This window comes from Loxodonta africana, chromosome 26, assembly GCF_030014295.1.
Source record: "Loxodonta africana isolate mLoxAfr1 chromosome 26, mLoxAfr1.hap2, whole genome shotgun sequence".
NCBI lineage: Eukaryota > Metazoa > Chordata > Mammalia > Proboscidea > Elephantidae > Loxodonta > Loxodonta africana.
The window spans coordinates 25,393,053-25,415,807 of NC_087367.1; the positions used below are offsets into that span (position 1 = coordinate 25,393,053).

A 22,755-nucleotide genomic window follows, 5' to 3' on the forward strand; every position below is an offset into this window, starting at 1 on the left:
CAGACCAGGTGGTTTGATTCCAAAGCTTTTTTTTTTTTTTTCTAAAAACTACTGTGTAAAATGCTCTTTGATAATTTTCCTATATATTTGTAGTATATAAAGTACAAGTACTTACTGAATTATTCTTTTGTAAAAGTGGTTTTTCTTTTCAATATGTCCTTCAGAAGTTGAAATAGACTGACAGGAGGATACTCCATGTTTATGTGTTAGTGCAAGCATGGCTAACTGTTTATGCTGCCCACTGGTACTTGTGTCTTTGCTTAATGGAGAAAGCGTCGATGCTCTGTGTTGGTACTCAAGAGTTTTGACTTCATTTGTAGCAAACTGATAAAGTCATTGTAAGGGAAGCTATCCTTTATGTAGTTTTTATTCTTTACTCTTTAAAGAGCTGCTCCCAGAACTGCCACCAGAAGTTGGGATTTTATGTGCCTTTACATACAACTTGCCAAAAGCACACATATCTCAGAATATCTCAGAATATGGTCCTATGGGATGTTGAACTGGATTTTACCTTCCCCTCCTAGGCTAACAGTATCTAAGACACAAGACCATGGAAAATGTGTGAATCCATGAAGAAAACTTGGTTTGTTTCATGTTCTTTTCTAAGAAAGAAATATATTTGGAGGAAGAACTACATTTTAAAACGTTTCTTTCTAATTTTATTACCTTTATTGTGGTATAGTTTAATGTACAGTAAAGTGCGTAAACCTTAGTACAGCCAGTGAATTTTTACATACGTCCACATTTGTAACCACTGCCACCGAGATCAAGAAATGAGATCATTTCCACCTTTTTCGAAGGCCTTTCAATCTCCGGTCAGTCATTATTATCTCCAGCTCTCAAGGGCCGCCACTGTTCTGACTTGTATCGCTGTAGAATGGTTTCGCTTGCCTTTGAGCTTCACCTAAATGTATTTATAAAGTATGTACTCTTGTGTCTGGCTTTTTTTTTCTTTTTGTCTTAAGTCTAAGATTTATCCATGTTATTGCATGTATCAATAGTTGTTACCTTTTATTGCTGAATGGTATTTTGTGAACGAATATATCACAGTTTATTTACTCATTCTTCTATTTTAATAGATAGGGGGGTTGTTTCTAGTTCTTGTCTGTTATGAATAAAGTTGCTGTTCACCTTGTCCAATTCTTTGTGACGTAGTACTTATTTCTGTTGGGTTTATACCAGGTGTAGAACTGCGGGGTCACAGGGAAAACAAATACCTATTTAATTTTAATAGGTACTGCCAAACGTTCTTTCCAGGGTGGTTTCATCATTATGCACGTCTACTAGCAATGTAAGAGATTTGTGGTTACATCTTGTAAACAGTATTATCTTTTTAATTTTAGCTGTTTTGATAGATGTGCGTTTTGTTCGTTTATAATCATCATTATACTCCTCTATACGAGTTCCTTTGCTCTTAAAAAACTGTTTGCCAGATTTAATGTAGAAGTTTGTTTTATTCATTTAATTGTTACTTTAACTGAATTTGCCTTTGAATATTTCATTTATTACAGATGAAACATTGTATGTAACTATTATGTAATAAGCTGCTGAAATCTTAAATTTTGTGTTATTATTTGATCGGGATTTTAAAGGAGTCAGTAAAGAAAGTAAGAATTTGTTCCCCCCCCCCCCCCCCCCCCAGTAAAAGCTAGGGGGATTTGGTATGGAGGTTATGTGGACTACTTTCTTTCTGGTAGCATGTTGAATTTCTTTTTCTATTGAGATCTTGGTTTCTGGATTGACGCTGGTGGCGTAGTGGCTAAGGGTTATGGCTGCTAACCAAAGGGTCGGCAGTTCCAATCTGCCAGAAGCTCCTTGGAAACTCTGTGGGGCAGTTCTACTCTGTCCTATAGGGTAGCTATGAGTCAGAATCGACTCGATGGCGCTGGGTTTTGGTTTCGATTGAGACTAATTTTTTGTTCTTCCATTTGCAGGCTTAAATTTAGTGTAATTTCAATTAGAATGAAAAATAATATCAATTTTTATAATGAAAAAACTTTTCGTGGGCATAAAGTTTGTAATATTCCCTCATTATATTCTTAATGTCCATGGAATTAGTAACGATGACTCCTCTTTTATCATATATTAGTAATTTGTGCCCCCCCCCCCTTTTTTTTCTTGCTTAGTCTGGCCAGAGTTTTATCAGTTTTATTGATCTTTTCAAAGAACCAGCTTTTGGTTTTATTGATTTTTCTCTGTTGTTTTTATCTTTGTAGTTTCAGTTATTTTTGCTCCAACTTTATTAGATCTTTTCTTTTGCTTGCTTTAGGTTTACATTGCTGTTCTTTCTCTAGTTTCCTAAGGTGGTAGATTATTGATTCTAGATCATTCTTTTCTAATATACACATTAAATGCAATAAAATTCCCTCTAAGCACTGCTTTCTGTGCATCCCACAATTTTTTTTAAGTTGTATTTTCATTTAGTTCAAAGTATTTTTTAGTTTCCCTTGAGACTTCTTTAACCCATGTGTTATTTAGAAGTGTGTTGTTTAATTTCTAAGCGTTTGGGTATTTTCCAGCTATCTTTCTGTCATTGATTTCTAATTTAAGTCCATTATGGTCTAAGAGCATACTTTGTATCATTCCTGTTCTTGTAAATCTGTTAAGGTGTGTTTTATGGTCCAGAATGTGGTCTGTCTTGGTGAATGTTCTGTGTAAGCTTGAGAAGACTGTGTGTTCTGCTGTTGTTGAATTAAGTGTTCTATAAACATCAATCCAGGTAATCGATGATGCTGTTCAGTTCGACTAATATCCTTACAGATTTTGGACCTGCTGGATCTGTTTAAATACTGGTAGAGGGGTGTTGAAGCCCCCAACTATGAGGATGGACTTGTCAGTTTCTCCTTGGAATTCCATCAGTTTGCATCACGTATTTTGACACTCTGTTTTTAGGTGCAGAGAGGTTAGGGATTGTTAATGTCTTTTGGAGAACTGACCTTGTTATCATTATGTAATGCCTCTTTTTATTCCTGATAATTTCCCTTGTTCTGAATGAAGTCTGTTTTGTCTGAAGTTAATTATAGCTACTCCAGCTTTTTTTTTTTTTAATTTTACTGTGGTAAAATATAACACTTTTTTTTTTTTTTTTAAATATAACACAACACTTGCCATTTTAAGTGTAGAATTTACTGACGTGAATAACATTCACCATATTGCGCAACTGGCACTGCTGTCTGTTTCCAAAAGTTTGCCTCACGTATTTCACACTCTGTTTTTAGGTGCAGAGAGGTTGAGGATTGTTAAATCTTTTTGCAGAATTGACCCCTTTACCATTATGTAATGTCTTTATTCCAACTAATTTCTTTTGGTGTAATATGAATTTGTTTCTTACCATTTAGAGTAGGTAGAGGATCTTTATTATTGATGATTATATTGCATAGGCAAGTCTTTTTGGCAAGAGTTTATGTTTATTCACTGTAATATTTGACTATACTTATATTTCAGGTGATTTCAGATTTCCTTTTGCAGTTGAGATTTATTCTGTAAGATCTAGTCCCTTTTCGTTTTTACTTTATTTCAGTGAAGGAGTAAGATTACTTTTGAAAATTCTGAATTTTGAGGCTTTTTTGTCCCCATAGTAGTAAATGGTGCCAGTTTAAGTGTTTTTTGAGTTCTTACGTTTGCCTTTAGTAACTTACGACAGCTACTAGGGAGGAGACAGTTTGCTGTTATCAGCGAGGCTGCCTTTTAGAACCCACTAGAATGTTCTTTTTTTTTTTTTTTTAGAATGTTCTTTAAGAGCAGGGGATATTTGTTCTTGTTTCCTGCTTTATCCCGAGCACCTAGAACACTGGCTGGCATGTAGTAGGAGTTCAATAAATATTTGTTGAATGAATGAATGTATTTTATGAAAACTCTCAGTGTTTAGTGTGTTAGAAGAGAAATGATTCTTAAGTTTTACAAAATTATATTATCTAGGTTCTGTGATTTACTTTTTCTTTTATCCTTTTATTGATTAATCAGCTTAGTATTCTTTACCATATTCATTACAAGGTAAACTAAGAAGAGATGATATATAGTCAATAGATTTTTATGCAATACCAATTCTTTTAAAGTTTCTTATGAAGAAGAGGTCAACAAACATGTTAGCCTATGATTACAGTCATCTGTGCTTTTTAAAATTAAAAAAAAATTAAAATTTACTGTCTTGTCCATGTAATTGTATTGTTTCTAAGGATATATCTTAACCCATGCTCAAAAGAGAACACAGTGAAGCTTATAATTAAACTTATTTATATATTCATTCATTGAACAAATATTTTGAGTACCTGTTGCAAGCCAGGCACCATTCTGTGTGCTGGGAATACTTAAGAAAATGAAACACGTGTTTATAAATAAAATACATGGAAAATTTTAAACACACTTTAAACAGAGTAGTATAATGAACCCCCTGTGTACCTATCAATATTTTGCTGGTCTTGTTTCATCTCTTTTCTTCCTTAGGTTTTTTTGGAGGGGAGTTGGGGGCTAGAATATTTTAAGGCAAATCCCAGGGATATTCTTTCACCATAAGTAACTGTTAAGACACGGATGAGGACTCTGTTGTCATTATTTCAACACAGCTGTAGTATCCCAGTTGCCATTGAGTCAGTTCGGACTCATGGCAACTCCATGAATGTCAGAGTAGAACTATGCTCCACGGGGTTTTCAGTGACTGATTTTTTCAGAAGTATACCTCCAGGCCTTTCTTCTGAGGCCTAGATGGTTGGAGGTTTGAGTCCACCCAGAGGCCGTTATAACACCAAACAATCATCTTTACCCAGATTGAACACTCTCTTCATATAATACCCAGTCTGGGTTCAGATTTCCTTGTTGATTTTGAAAAAGCCTTTTTTTCACACATGGGTTGTTTGAATCAGGTTCCAAACAAGTCTTGTGGTTATTTTTAAAGTTGATGCTTTTTAAAGAGAAAATTAAGGCAGTGTGAAAACATTTTTTTTTTTATACATTTTAGTATAATCTGTTCTAAAAGAGCAATGCTATTTTGACAGCCACTGTGTTCAGAATTAAGCTTCGCTTATCTGTACAAGGAGATATAAAAATACCTGGTGTCTGTGTTTTATGGTTTTACAATTTATAGGAAGTCTCTCCATAAAGGAGAAAAAGCTTGCGTGACCTTACTTATCTAGAAGCCTTAGAGAGTGAGAATGTGAGCAGATCCCAGAAGGCTCAGGTTTGGAGGAGATGGTAGGTCTGTCAGGCATAGAGCCCTAGACGGAATTTGGGACCACTTTTGTATACTACTTATGTAACGTTACACAGTCCATTTTATCTCTGGGGACTTTAGCTTTTCATCTGTAAAATAAAGGCTGATTTCTTAAGTTTTTTTAGTTCTTAAATTTTTTGTGTTTTATTTTTACATTTATGCCTGACATTAACAGGATTCCCAGAGTTGGATTGGTGGACACAATGAACCATTGACTGGCTTTACATGGCGAGGTGGTTGCGAGAGAGAAACAACTGGCATACAAGTCTGGAATGAAGTATTTGTAATCGACCGACCGGATGGAACAAAGGTAAAATCCTGTTTATTATTTTTTACTATTTTTTTTTATCCTTTACCCCTCTTCACCTATTTTCTGGTATTAAAAATCAAAATAACACAAAAGTGTTAATATTTGATAACTTTAATGTATATTGATTATTATGTAAGAGTGAGATATTAGTGTCCTATTCTTGCCTTAATTTCCTGAATTTGACATTGATAGTTTTGTATTTGATTTTTACTGTCATTTTCGGTTAATATTTTGCTTAGTATTTTAAACTTCTAAATTTCTAGGTGGCTGTGCTGCTAATGGATACCCAGGGTGCCTTTGATAGCCAATCAACTATCAAAGACTGTGCAACAGTGTTTGCTCTGAGCACTATGACTAGCTCTGTCCAGGTGAGACACAAGATTACACGGTATGTTCAGTTCAGATAATCCCAATATCTTTCCCTTTCCTCAAATGCCTTTGGATTGAAGGAAAAAAAGGAATAAAATCAAAGAGTTATTTACATTTCCCATTGGTTGTTTACATTTCTGTGCTTGCTGCTTTGGCTCACAACGTAAAATTTTATACTTTGAGTAGTTACCAAGAAAGTGATAAACCAATAGCCAAGCTGTCTGTTCTTTCACCACAGAATCTTTTTTTTTTTTCCTTTTAAGAAAAGAATATTACTGCATGTTATCCTTAATTGAATGTAATTATATGATTGCCAGATACAGTAAGGTGTGAGGTACATTTTTACTTTCTGGTTAAACAAACAAACAAAAACCTCAAGTAATTAAACTTGAAAGTCTAGTTTTCTACTTGTATCTATGACAGCCGGTGCTTAATTAAACTAATGGAGGTAGAGATACAAGAATTAATTCCTATTTAACTTAGTAAACCTAAGTGATGCTTTTATGATATACTAAGGATTTACCACACCTGATTCATTTACTTTTTCACTTATTTTATGTCTTAATTGTATTTTTAAAAACATTTTTATTGTGCTTTAAGTGAAAGTTTACAAATCAAGTTAGCCTCTCATACAAAAATTTATATACACCTTGCTATATACTCCTAATTTCTATTTCTATCCCCTTAATGAGACAGTCTGCTCCTTCCCTCCACTCTTGCTTTTTGTGTCCATTCTGCCAGCTTCTAACCCCCCCCCCCACCGCCCTCTCATCTCCCTTCCAAATAGGAGATGCCAACATAGTCTCAAGTGTCTACTTGATCCAAGGAGCTCATTCTTCAGCAGCATCTTTTTCTGTCCCATTGTCCAGTCCAATCCCTCTCTGAAGAGTTGGCTTTGGGAATGGTTCCTGTCTTGGGCTAACAGAAGGTCTGGGGGCCATGATGACTGGGGTCCTGCTAGTCTCAGTCAGGCCATTAAGTCTGGTCTTTTTATGAGAATTTAGGGTCTGCATCCTACTGCTCTTCTGCTCCCTCAGGGGTTCTCTGTTGTGTTCCCTGTCAGGGCAGTCATCAGTCTTAATTGTATTTTATGCCTTAATTGTTCTATCAAGTTCTGGTCTCTTCAAGCTAGGCTATCTCTTTTCTGTATACTTTAGACTAATTCGATTGAATTAAATTACCACGTCATTATATTTCTTTGCTTTCTCTTTTCTGAGGTCATCTGTGGTTGATATTTCTCTGGCTGAAAATGAATTACTAAGCATAGTGCTGGTGATGGTAAATGTATTAATTAGGTTTCTCCAGAGAAATAAAACCAATTAAACACGCATATGTGATGGGGATGAGGGAGAAGAGGGGTTGATTGATTTTTAAGGAATTGGCTCACACAGTTGTGGCAGCTGGCAGGTCCAAAATCTGCAGGTCAGGTGCAAGGCTAGAAATTCTGGCAGTCTTATACAGTCTTAAGGCAGAATCCTTCTCCCTTGGAAACTCCAGTTTTTGCTCTTAACGCCTTCAGCTAGATTGCACGAGGTCCACCCACATTGTGGAGGTTAGCCTGCTTTACTTAAAGTCACCTGATTTAAATGTTCATCACATGTGAGTACCTCCATAGCAACATCTAGACTAGCGTTTGACCAAACAACTGGGCGCCATAGCTTTGTCAAGTTGACACAGAAGGTTAACCTTCAGTGTTATCAAGGAGTATAATTGCAAATACTGGGGGAAAAAAAAAAAAAAAGGTATGTGTAATCCTCCCAAGATAAGAAATTGTTGACTGCAGATCATGGGTAATATCACAGTGTCTTGGAGTTTTGTAATGCTTTTTTAAAAAAATATCTAGAATATAAGACCAATCTATAAGCTCCCATTTCCCTCCTTCCTCAACTTGAAGTCTCTAGCTGTTGGTGTGGAAAGAAGGTTTGAGTATTAATTTGAGCTAAAGAATCTTTTTCAGGGTTGGGGAGGCAACTATTTGCTCTTTCTTTAAGCCCTGAACGCTAGTCGCCACCCACTAAATGATGCTATTGGAGACCCTCAGAGCCCTTTTTGTTGTTGTTGTGCCTTTCTTTTGGCTGCTAACCAAAAGTTCAGCAGTTTGAATCCGCCATGTGCTCCTTGGAGACATTATGGGGCAGTTCTACTCTGTCCTATAGGGTCTCTATGAGTCACAATCAACTCGACAGCAGTGATTTTTTTTTTCTTTCTCTGATCTTGTAAGCGGGCACAGCTGCTATTCCCATGAGACTAGTAGAAGCCACATCACTGTTGTCATATCGTGGCCTTTCGAGTTAGTTGGCTCTAGGGTCGTTGGACTTGCCTTAAATTATGAGAGTCCTAATACTCATCCCTTGGCTTCCTCTTGTTTATTTATTCAGCTTTTTGATAGTAGAAAGAGGCCTGGCTTTGGACAGCCACTTAAGTAACTCAGCCACTTGCTTATCTGTAAAATAGGATGTTACCTGTCTTGCCTATCTCACATGTGGTTGCTGTGGGCAGTCAGAAGTGAGATTTAAATGAGATAATACATAAGAAATGGCTTTGTAAATGATAATTGACCAAGAAGATAAAAGTTATTATTGCTTTCTTCCTGACCTTTGAGGCTAGGTTTCTCTCCTTACTGAAGATATCTGGCTGATAAATCAGTGACACATTGATCTTCTTGACATTTATTCTTTCAAGAAATATTTATTAAGCACCTATTAAGTATAAGACAGCATGCTAAATCCTAATGATCTGAAATGAACAAATCCCCTTCTCTGCTGTTTGTAACCTGGCCCTAACAATGAAAGGATCTGGATTTCTCTTTTCTTGACCTCCAAGTAGTTCAGCTAGATTATTACTTATTTGCCATTAGAACTAATTGTTCTATCTTTGGAGTAATCCTGTTTACTTAGGTGTAAATTATTTCTTAGCAGAGGTAACTTAGGTAGATGTCCAGACTTTTCTTCTCTGGCATCCCTGGGTCACCTTCTAAAGACATGGCTCAGAAGAACTGGACCTAGTGAATCTTTCTCCAATTTCCCTTCCTTGAGAATACTTAGATGTCCATTGTCAGACCTCCATTGAGAATACTTAGACCTCCATTGTCTATGTGCCTTGGAAAGCCTCCTAAAATATGGCAAGAACGCCACCTACTGTTAGCCTTTCACTTATCACAGGCAGCCTTGAAATTTTCTGGTTAGTGTTTTAGGCTGATGGGTTTATTTAAGTGAGAAGAGAATGACATTAGAGTTGGTGGTTGTCAAGGCATAACCATCTGATTGTATCAGGGAGGAATTTATCTCTGTATCTTTGAAGTTATCTTTGTAGACCTATTGCCCTTCACAGTCACTGACTTAGAAAGATGGCTGTAGAAACAATCTTGCCTTTTTGTGGGGGGAAATTATGTCATAACATTAAAGAAATTTTGAAAAGAGACTTACTGGGTCATTCACCATACACATGATTTTTATGTCTGCTATTTTATAGGCCTTGTATGCATGTATTCCTGATTTTTACATAGTTTACCACACCTCTCCTCCCTTAATGTTTTATCCTCAGTGCTGATAAGGTAAAAGAGAAAATCCTTCTCATGAGCCGCTGGTTAAAATGCTGCTTAAGTAGTTTATTTGTGCTCAGGTATAAAACAGCCCTCATTTCCACAAGTAAAATTATACACAAGCTGGGTATTTAAAATAAAACACTATAATAAAAGCAAAATAAATTGTGTTTTAACAGGTATATAATTTGTCTCAGAATATTCAAGAAGATGATCTTCAGCACTTGCAAGTACGTATGTTTCAGATAATACGTGCCAAAATAGTCAAAATTTGACTTCCACTTTATTGTGAATTTACATCTAGGACTAAATGTTACATGGTTTTAAACTGATTTACAACTTCTAAATAAAATAAATTTCAGTATATACCCAAAAAAAAAAAAAAAACAAATCCGTTGCCATCAGGTCAATTCCGATTCATAGCGACCCTATAAGGCAGAGTAGAACTGCCCCATATGGTTTCCAAGGAGCGCCTGGTGGATTCAAACTGCCGACCTTTTGGTTACCAGCCCAAAGCTTAACCACCATGCCACTCGGGTTTCCAGTATGTACTCAGTGTTAGAAAATCAAGTGCATGGCTTTCAAATGGTTTTAAGTTAAGGCTTTGATATCTAGTTGTATATAAAATAGTTTTACAAATGTCTTTTTTCAATCTCTTTGGGACAGTATTTTAAATAACTTGATTTAATAGTTATTTACAGAGTACGGCAGGCTTGCAATGGAAGAAATCTATCAGAAACCTTTTCAGGTAAATAAGTTTTTTTTTTTTTTTTTAGCCTACCTCAGGTTATAACTTTGAAGACCCTAGGATATTACAACAAAGCCATTTCTAGTGACAAATTTAGTGGAGTTGAAACTAACCTATGATAGTGTCATCACTAGCTTACTTACCAGTAGTAGGCTAACAGTATAGAAAATGAAACAAATGAATCTAGATTGATTCTTAATAGTTTTATTAGGATTAAGAGGGTGTTGTTTTTCTTAGATATCATTTAATTCTAGGACTGAAGACAGGGAATTTAACACAGCCATGTAAAGTTTGTTTTACACATGCTAAAAACTACACCAAAATATTATGAGTTTCTTTTTTGTGGTGTATTATAAGTTGAAGTTAGTCCTGTTATTTCTTATTTTGGTTTTATATAGGAAGGTCCCAGAATTTATCATATCTTCTCCATGTCTCCCACTATCTCCTTGTGTTTTTTTACTTAAAAGCCAGAATATGAAGTCAGAAATGACTTTGGTATTTGAGAAGCGTATGCTCAGCTTGCTTCTGTGGAGTCCTGTCATTACAGAGATGAAGACACTGACACCTCATTTCTGATAGTTTATTTTTTGAAGTAGGTGCAAGTTATAAGTTAGCATTAGTAGTATTTGATCACTTGCAGTGACAGTAGTGGTGAGTGACTATCCTTTTTGCTTATCAGTGTGTGAAGTCCTTCCTATATGACAGCATTGCTGGTGATTATTAGTGTTAGTGGGTTTACACTGATTCTGCCCCATTCTTGTCTGGCTGGTCTGGCTCAAGCAATCACTTTTATGAAATACTTTCCACTGTGTATATGAATGAAATAATACTGTTTAGACTATATCAGTATTTCTCAGTTAGGGGTGATTTTGCTATGTCTGGAGACCTTTTTCATTGTCACAGCTGAGGGAGTGGGCTTGCTATGGCATCTAGTGCATAAAGACCGGGAATGCCGTTAAACATCCTGCAACGCACAGGACAGCCACTCACAAAAATTATCTGGCCCAAAATGTGAATAGTGCCAAGGCTGAGAAACCTGAGCCTATATGAATAAAAAATCATGTGGAAATGGCCTCATTGACACCAAATCTGTAATCAGGCTGAAGTTAGCCATCTAGAATTAGTTGTCTTCTTTAATACCATCTTGATTCTATGCCTTTTAGTCATTTAAAAATAGCCTGTATTATTCTTTGTGGTGACTCGTTCCTTACACCTAGTGAAGTTCTTGAATGGGAGGTGTTTACTTGGTGTGGGGGCTGGGAATGTTGATTTAGGTAGACTCTTGGTGTGGATGACTGCCAGCAGTACTAACCACATGGTCTACTACAACTTTTGATAATGATTGTTTAGGCAGTAAGGGAGGCTTCAGTTACTAGAGTAGCAATTTTTCATGTATGTAAGAAATGATTTATACTTTTTTTTGTGTGGGTAGACATTGATGTTTTTGATTCGAGATTGGAGTTATCCTTATGAACATTCATATGGTTTGGAAGGTGGAAAACAGTTCCTTGAAAAGAGACTGCAGGTAAGTCCTCAATTCTTATAGAGGAGATCAGAAGCCCCAAGCCAGGCGAAGGGGTGGGTGTCTGAACTGCTGCTTAGGCTACTAATCTCTATATTTCATTGGAATAAATTATCCCAAATTATCACAGGTGACTGTATACATAACTGGTGAAAAGTAAATTGTTTCTACTCCTTCCAAAGTGGACAGAGTCCTCGAATTAAAATTAAGTAACAAGTATTTCTCTCCAGAGCCAACTGCCCCTCAGCAAATCAATATGAATAAATACTGGAATGATACACGTGAAGAAGACTAGCCATGTGCCCTACCTAGATTGCGTATACGTCTCCTTCAGGCCCAGCTGAGCTGGACATTTGGGACAGGCTGGGTAATGTGCACAGATGACGTGAGACCCTCTCTCAGAGGAATGCTGTCTCTCATGGAAGGGCAGCTTAGAGGGCTGTCTTAAACTAATAAAACTAATTATTGATAACTGGCACTAGGACTCAAATATCTAGACTCCTGGCCCACACAATATGCCACACCAAAGCATTCCTGAAAAATAACCTCACCAACATGATCTTTCATTCCTGAAGATGCCTTCCTGTGGGAATACTTAGGGAACTCACAGGCCAGATGCTTACAGACTATCAGCTACTCACATACTCGAAGATAAATGATGCTCCCTTTATTTATAAGGAAGAGAGTTCGTGCCTGATTAATAAGATGCCTTGCCTGTGGGGTGGCACAAATATCAGTACTAAGAGACTTGGAGTACAGTATAATTTTGTTTTTCCTAAAATGAGATTAAAACCAGTTCTTTCTTGGATTATGTGAAAGGTATTTCTAGACCCTATTACTGGAGGTGATTTCAGTCATCAGGGTTTTCTCTTGTCACTTGGAATTACGAGACAAGAAGGTTTTTTAACTTCTTACTGAAGCAATACGTATATACATAAAACTGCTCAGATCATAAGCGTACAGCTTTATGAATTTGTACAAATGGAACATACACTTACAACATAACCTTATATACGCTTATAGCCTGCAGAGGCACCCACCTTTATATACTACCACCCTTTTTAGTCCTATCACTATCCTGATTTCTAATAGACTTTGTACTTCATATGAATGGAATCACATAGAGTATGCAGTCTGTGTCAAGCTTTGGTTGCCCAACGTTATGTTTCTGAGATTAATCCCTATTGTTGCATATAGTTTAGTTCATCTATTCTCATTGCTGTGTGTTTTTTTCCATTCTGTGAATGGACAACGGTTTTTTCCATTCTACTGTTAGTTGATGGAAATTTGGGTCGTTTCCAGATTTTTTCTATATGATTGGTGCTGGCTTTGAGCATTTAAATAAGTCTCTTTAGAATGATTTTTGAGAAGAGCCTTTGGGAGAGTATGTGAATTATTTAGGGATAAGTGAGTGATTATTCAAAATGTTTCTCAGTTTAGGATTTTCTTCTAGGAAATACATAGCAGTCTCTCTTCCCAAAACTCTCTGCTAAATAACTTAAATCATAGTTGTGTGGAAAGAGCCCTTAAATCCTAATAAATTTCTAAGGTTCTTTGGACCACACTGGAGCTTTTCACCTTAGCTTTTATCTTTGGCCTAGGAGCTGACCTTTTGTTTGTAGGCATATTGCTACTTTGTTTTGTTTTCTTTTCCAGTGCAAATTCTTAATGTACTTACTGGTTTGTAAGCCACCGCTACAACTTGTTATTCAAATGTTAGATGATATTATGATTAATTGTTATTTGTGTTTTTTGGTATCCCAAGTAGTTTACTTAAGAAGAACATCTTGTTTAAGATCAGAAATCATGTTCAGAAATGAGCCTTTAGTAATATTTTTTGTTGTAAGAAAACACTCATCTGGAGTAGCATCTGAGTTAAGTATGTGTGCACACGTGTGTGTGTACGTGCATGTGTACCTGAGAGACATTTTTCTTGTCTTCTCTTTGCGTCTTTACCCTGTTCTCTTCTGCCCTCAGGTAAAACAAAATCAACATGAAGAGCTACAGAACGTAAGGAAGCACATTCACAATTGCTTCTCAAATCTTGGTTGCTTCCTTTTACCACATCCTGGTCTTAAAGTTGCAACTAACCCTAGTTTTGATGGGAGACTAAAAGGTGGGAATTCCCATTCTTGCTAAAGTCAGAACTTATATTTTAGTGGCTGAAAGGTTTTATTTTAAAAATATTTGATGATTGATATTTTCCGTCTTAAGCTGGAGGACATTTTGAGATTCATTAATGAGGCGGTTGTAGTGCTGTCTGTCTTTCTAGCTTTCTGTTGATTGGTTTGCAGCCGCCTAGCTTAGTGGTTAACCTATTCAGCACTGGTATCCTGAAAGTTATTTTGAAGGCTGAGAACAGTTCTTTTCAATATTTCATCTGATTGCAGTCTACTAAAAAACATATAGCAATTTAATATGTTGATACAGTCAGATTTCAGTCATAGTGTAGTATCATTTTTTTTTCAGATTACTTTGAACGTGATGGCAGAAGGCTTGAGGATTGATGAAACTTACAGTATGGGTGGAAAACAATATCCAGTGTTAAAATTTAACCTCATGAATTGTTTGCCTCTTTTGAAAATAATATTTTAGTTAGCATTTAATGTAGAATTTGTTTTGGTAATCCACAGTTCATTTTACATATTTTTTGAGCTGGCAGAATTATTGGGTATTAGGGAGATGGGCTAGAGTTAAGGGGGAGACTATTTTATTTTTTCCTGGGAGATATGGAGTGTTTGGATATGTTGTTTTTGTTTTTTTTAACAAACCTACTTAAGTACCGTAATAGATACTGTGCACTATTATTTTAGGAAATAGAATTTTACTTCTTTACTTTTTTTTTTTGACTAATATATTGGCTAATTTTATGTCCACTAGATATTGATGAAGACTTCAAACGAGAGCTTCGAAATCTGGTTCCATTACTGCTTGCCCCTGAAAATTTGGTAGAAAAAGAGATAAGTGGATCTAAAGTCACTTGTAGAGATCTTGTAGAATACTTTAAGGTAGGCAAACTCTTAACTTAAATGCCTTTGTCTAAGTTAGAAGTGTAGCTCACTTATGACTGTTTCAACTGTATGTACAAGAAACTTCTTTATTTAAAAGCAAAAAATAATTTAAAATTTATTTTTCTGCCTTGAATTAGTTATAGGTGAAACAATTTTAAAGCTGTTTAAGAGATTGTAGCATAAAACCAAAACAAAAATAAATAAATGAAAATAAAAGATTGTAGCAGACTATTTGCATCTTCTAGACAGTGATTTTGTTTGTGTAATTTTTCTCCCTTTTCACCGGCTTTGGTGTGGGAGAGAAGAACCATTTATCACAATATCACTCTAGCAACATAATTCAATATTTGTTAATGAGTTAAGTAAATGATTCAGAGTTTGTGTTGTTTTCTGTTTACTCTTCTCTAGTCTTTATAGCTTCGGGCTACTCTTGCTTGCCAGAGCGTGACCACTGTACAGGGTTGTATTTATTCATAATAGTTACAGATTGGTGGAAGGGAAATACAGTTAACTAAAGAGTGTACTTTTGCTCACTTAGTGGACACTCGACCACTCTCGTCCAGTCTTGGTTAAACTATGAATTAATTTTCAGCCAGTAGAAGACTTACATGGACGATTCCTGTATGGGCTTACTTATAAACTCCCATCTTCTCCTTCTTATTCTTAAACCACAAATGAGATGACCTTTTTTTTTCTTGAGCTGAAACATAATAATTGAAGCTGGAGTAATACAGAATTAAAAATATCTTCTGAGGTTTTTATTTGAGATATTGCAATAGAGGGGAATTGTGGCTTTCTTTTCATAAAGTGGATGGCATTTTATATATAACTTTTAAATATGAGATATAACTTTTATTCAAGTTGGAACTATATCTAGAAGCATTTTTCTAGGATATTATTTAACAATGTATGTGTTTAATAATGTTAAGAATAGGGCTAATTTAATAGGAATATGAGAATAATGTATAACTTTTAATGCCTGGGATTTCCTTTTAATGGTACAAATTATTCCTATATTTAATGGTTTTCTTTCTTTGGAGATGTAGAGCCAAATTGCACAGCCTGCCAACATAATAAAATTTGTGTCTTTTTTAGGCGTACATTAAAATTTACCAAGGAGAGGAACTTCCACACCCAAAGTCCATGCTTCAGGTAGTGTGTATGTGTGTGTTGCATACATACATTTATTTATTCCTGTACCTATTTTTACTACTGGCTTTAGAAATAAATAGTTGTAAATGGATGGGAGGTGGGAGGACCTTTAAATTTTTTTCCAGTGCTGCTTTACATACAGATACATTTTAGATATTTAAGGCAATACGTGTCACAGGTTCTGGAGTTTTTATATGATATTTTGCAACTGTAGATTGTAGACCTTGCACATGAGTAGGTTTGGTGCCTTCTCTTCAGATGCGCGGAGTTTAGAGAAATGCCTGTTGGCATAAGGTAGCTGCATGTGGGCATCTCTGACTAAGCTGCTTTCGTTCTCTGAGTCTTTGACAAGGAGTGGTGTTTGGAATAAGGCTTATTTTCTCTTGGTGTTAATGATCTATGGCTGCTTCTAGTGAAGATAGTTTTTTGTTTTGTTTTTGTTTTTTAAAAAGCGGTGTTCTTTTGGGACTATGTTATTTTAACTCAGCTCATTCTTTTTTAAGATTTTCCACTCTGAATAATTTCCCAGTTTTGTAGTGGATTAAGCTGGTTTTTTCTTAGTAAAACTCACACAGCTAAGCCTTTTTGTGGATTTGAAAGTGTCTATTGTGTAATATTGTGTAATATTGTGAGATAACCATATGATAATTCTTGATTCTTTGTATCCGGAGATTAAACACATTAATTCTTTATCGATTTTCCTGAGCAGATTATTTTCTACAAACCCGTTTTAACATGGACCTAACATTAGAGAGGCAGTCTTCTTAGAATTATCGTATCTTTTATGTCAGTGTTTTCTTACTTAGGGAAGGAAAACTGGGAGTTGGTAATATTTTTCTTTGGTTTATTTTCGTACTTGTCCATAACGTATTATGTTAATCAATTATAGACACATTGGATATTTTTGTGTGATAATTGGTACATTTTATCTTATTTTTTAGGCCACAGCTGAAGCTAATAATCTTGCTGCAGTAGCAGGAGCAAGAGATACCTATAGCAAAAGTATGGAACAGGTTTGTAACTGAAATTTAAATTTGACGTTAGAGTAGGATAGCATGTTTTTATATTTAAAATAATTAAACTAATTTGTGCTCCTTATGTATTGTCACAGAGAGCCCTGGTGGTGCAGTGGTTAAGCGCTCAGCTGCCAATGAAAGGTTCGCAGCTCGAACCCACCAGCCGCTTCGAGGGGGAGAGATGTGGCAGTGGCAGCCTGCTTCTGTGAAGATTACAGCCTCGTCAGCTCTGTGGGGCAGCTCTGCTGTGTCCTGTAGGGCCGCTCTCAGTCAGAATTGACTCAAGGGCAGTGGTTTTTTGTTTGTTCTTTAATGTATTGTCGTATTATAACCCATCGCGATAGAGTCGATTCCCACTCGTAGTGGCCCTATAGGACACAGTAGACTGCCCCCAGGGTTTCTGAGGCTGTAATCTTCACAGAGGCCGACTGCCATAGCTCTCTCCCAAAAAGTAGCTGGGGGGGTTCAGACCGCCGGCCTTCTGGTCTAGCAGCCCAGTGCTTTAATTGCTGCGGCACCACCAGGACTCCTTATTGTCACATTATAGCATGCCCTAATTCCCCTTTATCATCTTCACTGGAAATAAGCTATTTCAATATAATTCACGTGGTTAGAGTGCAGAGTACAGGTGGCAAGTTATTATATAAGCTACTGCAATCCTTTCTGACATATGATTCAGAGTGCTGCTATTTGTAGCCTCTGATGTAAGTCATATTATCTTAAGGCCAATAACAGTTCCTGTGCTGTGCTTGCTAACTCAAACATTAAAATACCTTTTTATATTTTACCTGCTCTCTTCTCAGCGGTCTTCTAGCACTATTTTGTTATTTGGTGGATCAAGTAAAGCGAGGTACAGAGTGTAGTGTAACTTTCTTTGTCTTCCCTTTTACTGGTATTAGTCATATCTGAAAAATTATTTTATCTTATTCAGTTAATCATACAAGAAATAAACAGGTTGCGATTTCATGTGAGATACTGTAAGCAGTTTAATTAACTTTATGAAGCTAACAACTGGGAACAGGGGACTGGTTTCGAGGGTCAGTTCCAACATGTCATTTGTCCTGCTGGAACCCTGTCTGTACAGGTGTGCGGAGGGGACAAGCCTTACATTGCGCCTTCAGATCTGGAGCGGAAGCACTTGGATCTCAAAGAAGTGGCCATTAAACAGTTTCGTTCTGTCAAAAAAATGGGTGGAGACGAATTCTGCCGTCGCTATCAGGACCAGCTTGAGGCTGACATTGAAGAAACCTATGCAAATTTTATAAAGCACAATGATGGCAAAAACATCTTCTATGCTGCTCGTACTCCAGCCACACTGTTTGCCGTCATGTTTGCTATGTATATAATCTCAGGACTGACTGGCTTCATTGGCCTGAACTCTATAGCTGTCTTGTGTAACCTTGTCATGGGGTTAGCACTGACATCTCTGTGTACTTGGGCATATGTTAAATACTCTGGGGAGTTCAGAGAAATTGGAACAGTGATTGATCAAATTGCTGAAACACTATGGGAACAGGTTGGTATCTGTCTTTTAGTTTTTCAGTGACTAATCTCATTATCCCTATGATTTTTTTTCCTTCAGTATCTGCACACCTACCTTTTCCTTTATATGAGGAATATCAAAAGGGTATTTTCTGTTTTGTTTGGATGCATGATCTGAATGTAAAGTATGAATTGAATTTTTTTCTTTAAAGTCATAATTTTAATGTGTTTTTGTTAGCCTGAATCTTTACTATCATCTGGATAGATTCCTACTTGTAGGTCTGATCATCCCTGACAATGAGCAGGGCCAGACTCTGTAAAGCTCAGGGAGAGATGTGTGAAGGTAAGGAAAAGAGGCTTTGGAAATTCAGTGCTTTAGGAAAGCAAAAGAAGTGTCTTACTAATACTGGCAAGAAGCAATGCACTCTTTTATTCCAGGAAAAATATTGATGGTAGACAGGTCTTCATTGCCTTCCATAAAGACAGTGTTAATATACTGCAAGGAAGAGTCTTATAGGGATTTCTTAAACCAAAAAAGTTTGGCTTCTGTACTTTGGAAATGCTAATGAACAAGCAAAGCTCCACAAGCAAAGAATCAACTTCAATAATAATCTTTTACCTCAAACCAGAATTTAAAGTCAGGCTGTGAATTCTTCCCCAGCAAGGGTCTACTAAGGAAAGCCATGTCTGTATCTGCCAGCTGTGTCCCGGAATTGCCCATGTGCAGAAAATTCCACGGAGATTGTCATTAAAATGATCATTGTGAAATACTTGGGCGTCACATCAGAGACCAGAGTGAAAGCTGCAGTTATTACTGATGGACAGTATAATAGCATTTTCAGATGCCACTTCTGAGCCAACGAAGTATTGGGCTTATACCAAGATTTAGGATATCAAAGTCCGTGTTTCTTTCACTTTAAATTCAAAGACTGGAGAAGTAAATCATCTTTTGAAGAAAGTTTTTTAGATGTTGACTTCTGTTGTAAGAATATCATTATTTTATAAAGTGATCCACTATATTAATTTGGTTTTTGTATTTCCTGTTAGAGAAATGCTGTCTGTTCAGATCTGATTTGGAAGTTCACTTGTGTGGACTTGGGTCGGATATTTGTTTAATTTAAATTTTAATCTCTTGAAAAAACTCATTACTTTGCGTTCTTTGCTATCTTTTAGTAGAAGATGGATGAAAAACTATCACAATCTCACTTTTTTCTTTTCTAATATTACCTACTTTAAAATTTTGGACTATCATTCTCTTCGACATGAATTTCAATAATTATACAATGGGTTCTTTTGAAAAATACTCATCTCCTGTACAGCATTTATTCTAGGATTTTAGAGGTGCCATTATTACAAAAACCAATTAAATGGAAGAATCTAAAGTGTGTATACTGATTTTCAGTATAGTTGAGGTACGGTGATCACTAGTCAGAGAGGATCTGTGCTGTGTCAACAAACCGCGTCTAAATTTCTTTGCATTTCTCTTTTCTATTGCTTCAGAGGAGTCCCAGGAAGGTGAGAAAACCTACAAAGTCTCAAATTCTTGTAGTCTTAAACTCTTTTAACTTCAAGGCACTCTTAAGCCATTCTCCTAACGAGTCACTCCGTGTTCTAGGTGTTTTCCAAACTGTTTGAAGTTACTAGACGTCGAATGATTCATCGTGCTCTTTCGTCAGCACAGCGACAGAGACTGTCATCCAACAATAACAAGAAGAAAAATTAGACAGTATTTTTAACTTTTTTCTCTCTCTGAAGTGTTCACACTATACATGTAGGACAATAAGCAGGACCGTCTGGGCCGGTCTGCATAAATGCTGTATACATACCAGATTTGATGCTGCATATAGGGTATGGAATTGCACATCCATCTCATAGGAATTGTAAATGGTTTGAATAGGAGGAGAGTAATTTTTGTTGCATTATAAAATGTCTAATTGCATTATTTGTAGCACCGTAACTTTTTTTGGGAGAAGCATCCTTTTATTTTCCGCCTTCCTGGTTATTTTCGTCATTGCTTTGAATTGAATTTTTATATCTATTTTTGTATGTGACTCCTTTTTTACCTCATGTTTTTGTTTGTTTTGCACATGTCTCATGCCACAGGTGTTGAAGCCCCTGGGTGATAATTTGATGGAGGAAAACATAAGGCAGTCTGTAACAAACTCTATCAAAGCAGGCCTGACTGACCAGGTGTCTCATCATGCCAGATTAAAGACAGACTGACACTTCATCTCCTCATGGACTCCACTCTCCCTTTTTTTCATGCTTGCTGTACAATGAGAACTCAAATAAAAATAAACCAAAGTTTACAATCAACTGTAGAAGTAGTTTAGTGTAACTGGCTTCACAGATAGCTGCCACAGAGTGTGAAAATTGTTTGCTGGTTGTAAGCATTCTTTCATCGGCTCCGAAGACATGAGCTTGGCTGAGGAGCATTAGTTTATCATGCACATTTGTGCCATGTTTTTTTTTTTTTTTCTTTCTTCTTTTTATTAATCTAATGTTAGTGAAACTTGTCTTATGTAAAAGGATATTTCAGGGAAATATTTTAAGAAATATATTTAGCATCTGTTTAACACCATATCCCACTGAAATCTTAATTTTTAGAGAAGTTATGAATCACTGTATCAAGAATCAGATTGGAATGACAATGAAGCCTTTATTGAGCCACTACATTAAAATTACATATTGCTTTACTGTCTTCAATACCAGTATTATGTAAATGCATGTATCAGAAACTTCACAGACATTACATGACAGCTCTTGTAGCTAAGAAAGTGATTCTGAGGTGTACGTTTGTCTTGCCTTTTTAAATTTATAAACCTGCCCTAAAAGGAGATGCATATCTGGGAAACTGAACTGTCTTTTTTGCAGTTTAGCCTTCATGTACATAAAATATGCCATTAATTTTATTGGGGGAGAAATTCCATCCAAAAATGTTGCCTACAGCTATGAGTTAAGAGTGTCTGTACAGTGTGTAGCTTTTATTTTCTAAAATCACAGATAGGGCATGTATATGAATTATAAATATATAAATACAATTTTGTATTAAAAGTTTTGTAGTTTATGACAAAATCTGGTTCTGTGGTAGGCTAATAAGTACAGTCCCTGTGAAGGAATGTTTGTGGCTCATGTCAGTGTGTGAATGCATAGACAATTTAAAGTTTTTGATAAATTTGTGATACTTATGTTCCCTAAGCACTGCAGTCTCACCCCCCCCCCCCCAAGGGAATTCACTGGGAATGTTTGTTGTGAAATTTTGTCCTCTGTTGCATTTGAAAGTTATTTCCTGTAATTTATTTTCAGCATATAATTAAAAATTTGTTGTATATATAAAATGAAACTCGTGATTATTTTTTAAGGAATCCTTCAAGTATGTATTCCACTTCATAAACCATATTTGTTTATACTGAAGAAGAGCATGAGCAGGAAACAGTCAGGTGAGAGCTCCAAGGTGTTAGACCTTGAAGCTGAGCTTGTGAAAAGTTAATTTTCCGTGTCTCTCTGCTAGGGAAAATGTGATTAGCCTAGGTGTAGCTGGGGGATTTATTCTTTTTTTTTTTTCTTTTTTAAATGTGGTATATGTAAGGCTAGCCTTTTTTGCAATACTTTTGTGGCCTTCTTTATGAACACCTGTTAAAGCACCTAGTTTGGTTTTTAAGTGAAAATTCAGATGTTGGGTTGTATGCATGAAAGCTCTAAATTTACTTTGGTTGGTATATCTTTTTCCCTTCAAATCCTGTTTTTATATGGATTGTATTGTTTCCATCTGTATTAAATTGCTTCCAACTTATCTGTTCTTAAACATAAAGAATTCACCTGAAAAGTGTCTCTCTTTATTTCGTCTACCACCCTGTTTAATGAATGCTGTGGACTGTTTATGAGGGAAGAAATAAAAAGTTTGTCGTATAATAACAGTTCTTGTGAAATTAAAGGCTTATGTAGCATACTTTTTATTTGAAAACAAAGTTGGTGAAATCTAGACCACTGGATTTCTTAGTATTTAATGTTGGAAAGAATGTTTGTCCCAAAGAAGATATAATTCTATAAAGGTCATCAAGAAAGCATTTTGAGTTTCAGCTGGAAGACCCTGAAGTTTGTTAAGCAAGAAGAAATAAAAAGGATTAAAGACCACCTCAAAACTGTTGACCCAGATAATTTGGCATTAGTACATTTTCCTGTGGTATAATTTTTTTTTTTTTAACAAGCATTAATTATTTATTGAACTGCTGCCTGTGCGGTATAATTTTTTTAAGTAATCTGTATTGCAAATTAGGTTTTTAAAAAGTTGATTTTCTCAATGGCAGATGATTTCCTAATTAAGATACGAAGTCCAAGACAAATAATTTACTTTTGTTGAAGGGACAATTAATTGTGACCCTGCTATTGAGCATGACC

At 36.0% G+C, this 22,755-nt stretch overlaps 1 protein-coding gene across 3 annotated transcripts in view; it reads left to right on the forward strand.

Annotated features, from left to right (window-relative positions):
* ATL2 (atlastin GTPase 2) overlaps positions 1–22,183 on the forward strand; it is a 64,916-nt gene extending 42,733 nt beyond the window's left edge. For 2 of the 3 annotated variants that reach the window (XM_003416083.4, XM_023555293.2), the window contains 11 exons: positions 5,382–5,516; positions 5,780–5,884; positions 9,606–9,656; positions 10,118–10,174; positions 11,607–11,699; positions 13,674–13,812; positions 14,577–14,704; positions 15,803–15,859; positions 16,801–16,872; positions 17,960–18,391; positions 20,461–22,183. In XM_003416083.4, coding sequence (XP_003416131.1) covers positions 5,382–5,516; positions 5,780–5,884; positions 9,606–9,656; positions 10,118–10,174; positions 11,607–11,699; positions 13,674–13,812; positions 14,577–14,704; positions 15,803–15,859; positions 16,801–16,872; positions 17,960–18,391; positions 20,461–20,580 — 1,389 coding nt within the window. In that variant the 3' untranslated portion in view covers positions 20,581–22,183. The other variant, XM_023555294.2, reaches the window with a different exon arrangement.
* The last annotated feature ends 572 nt before the right edge of the window (positions 22,184–22,755 follow it).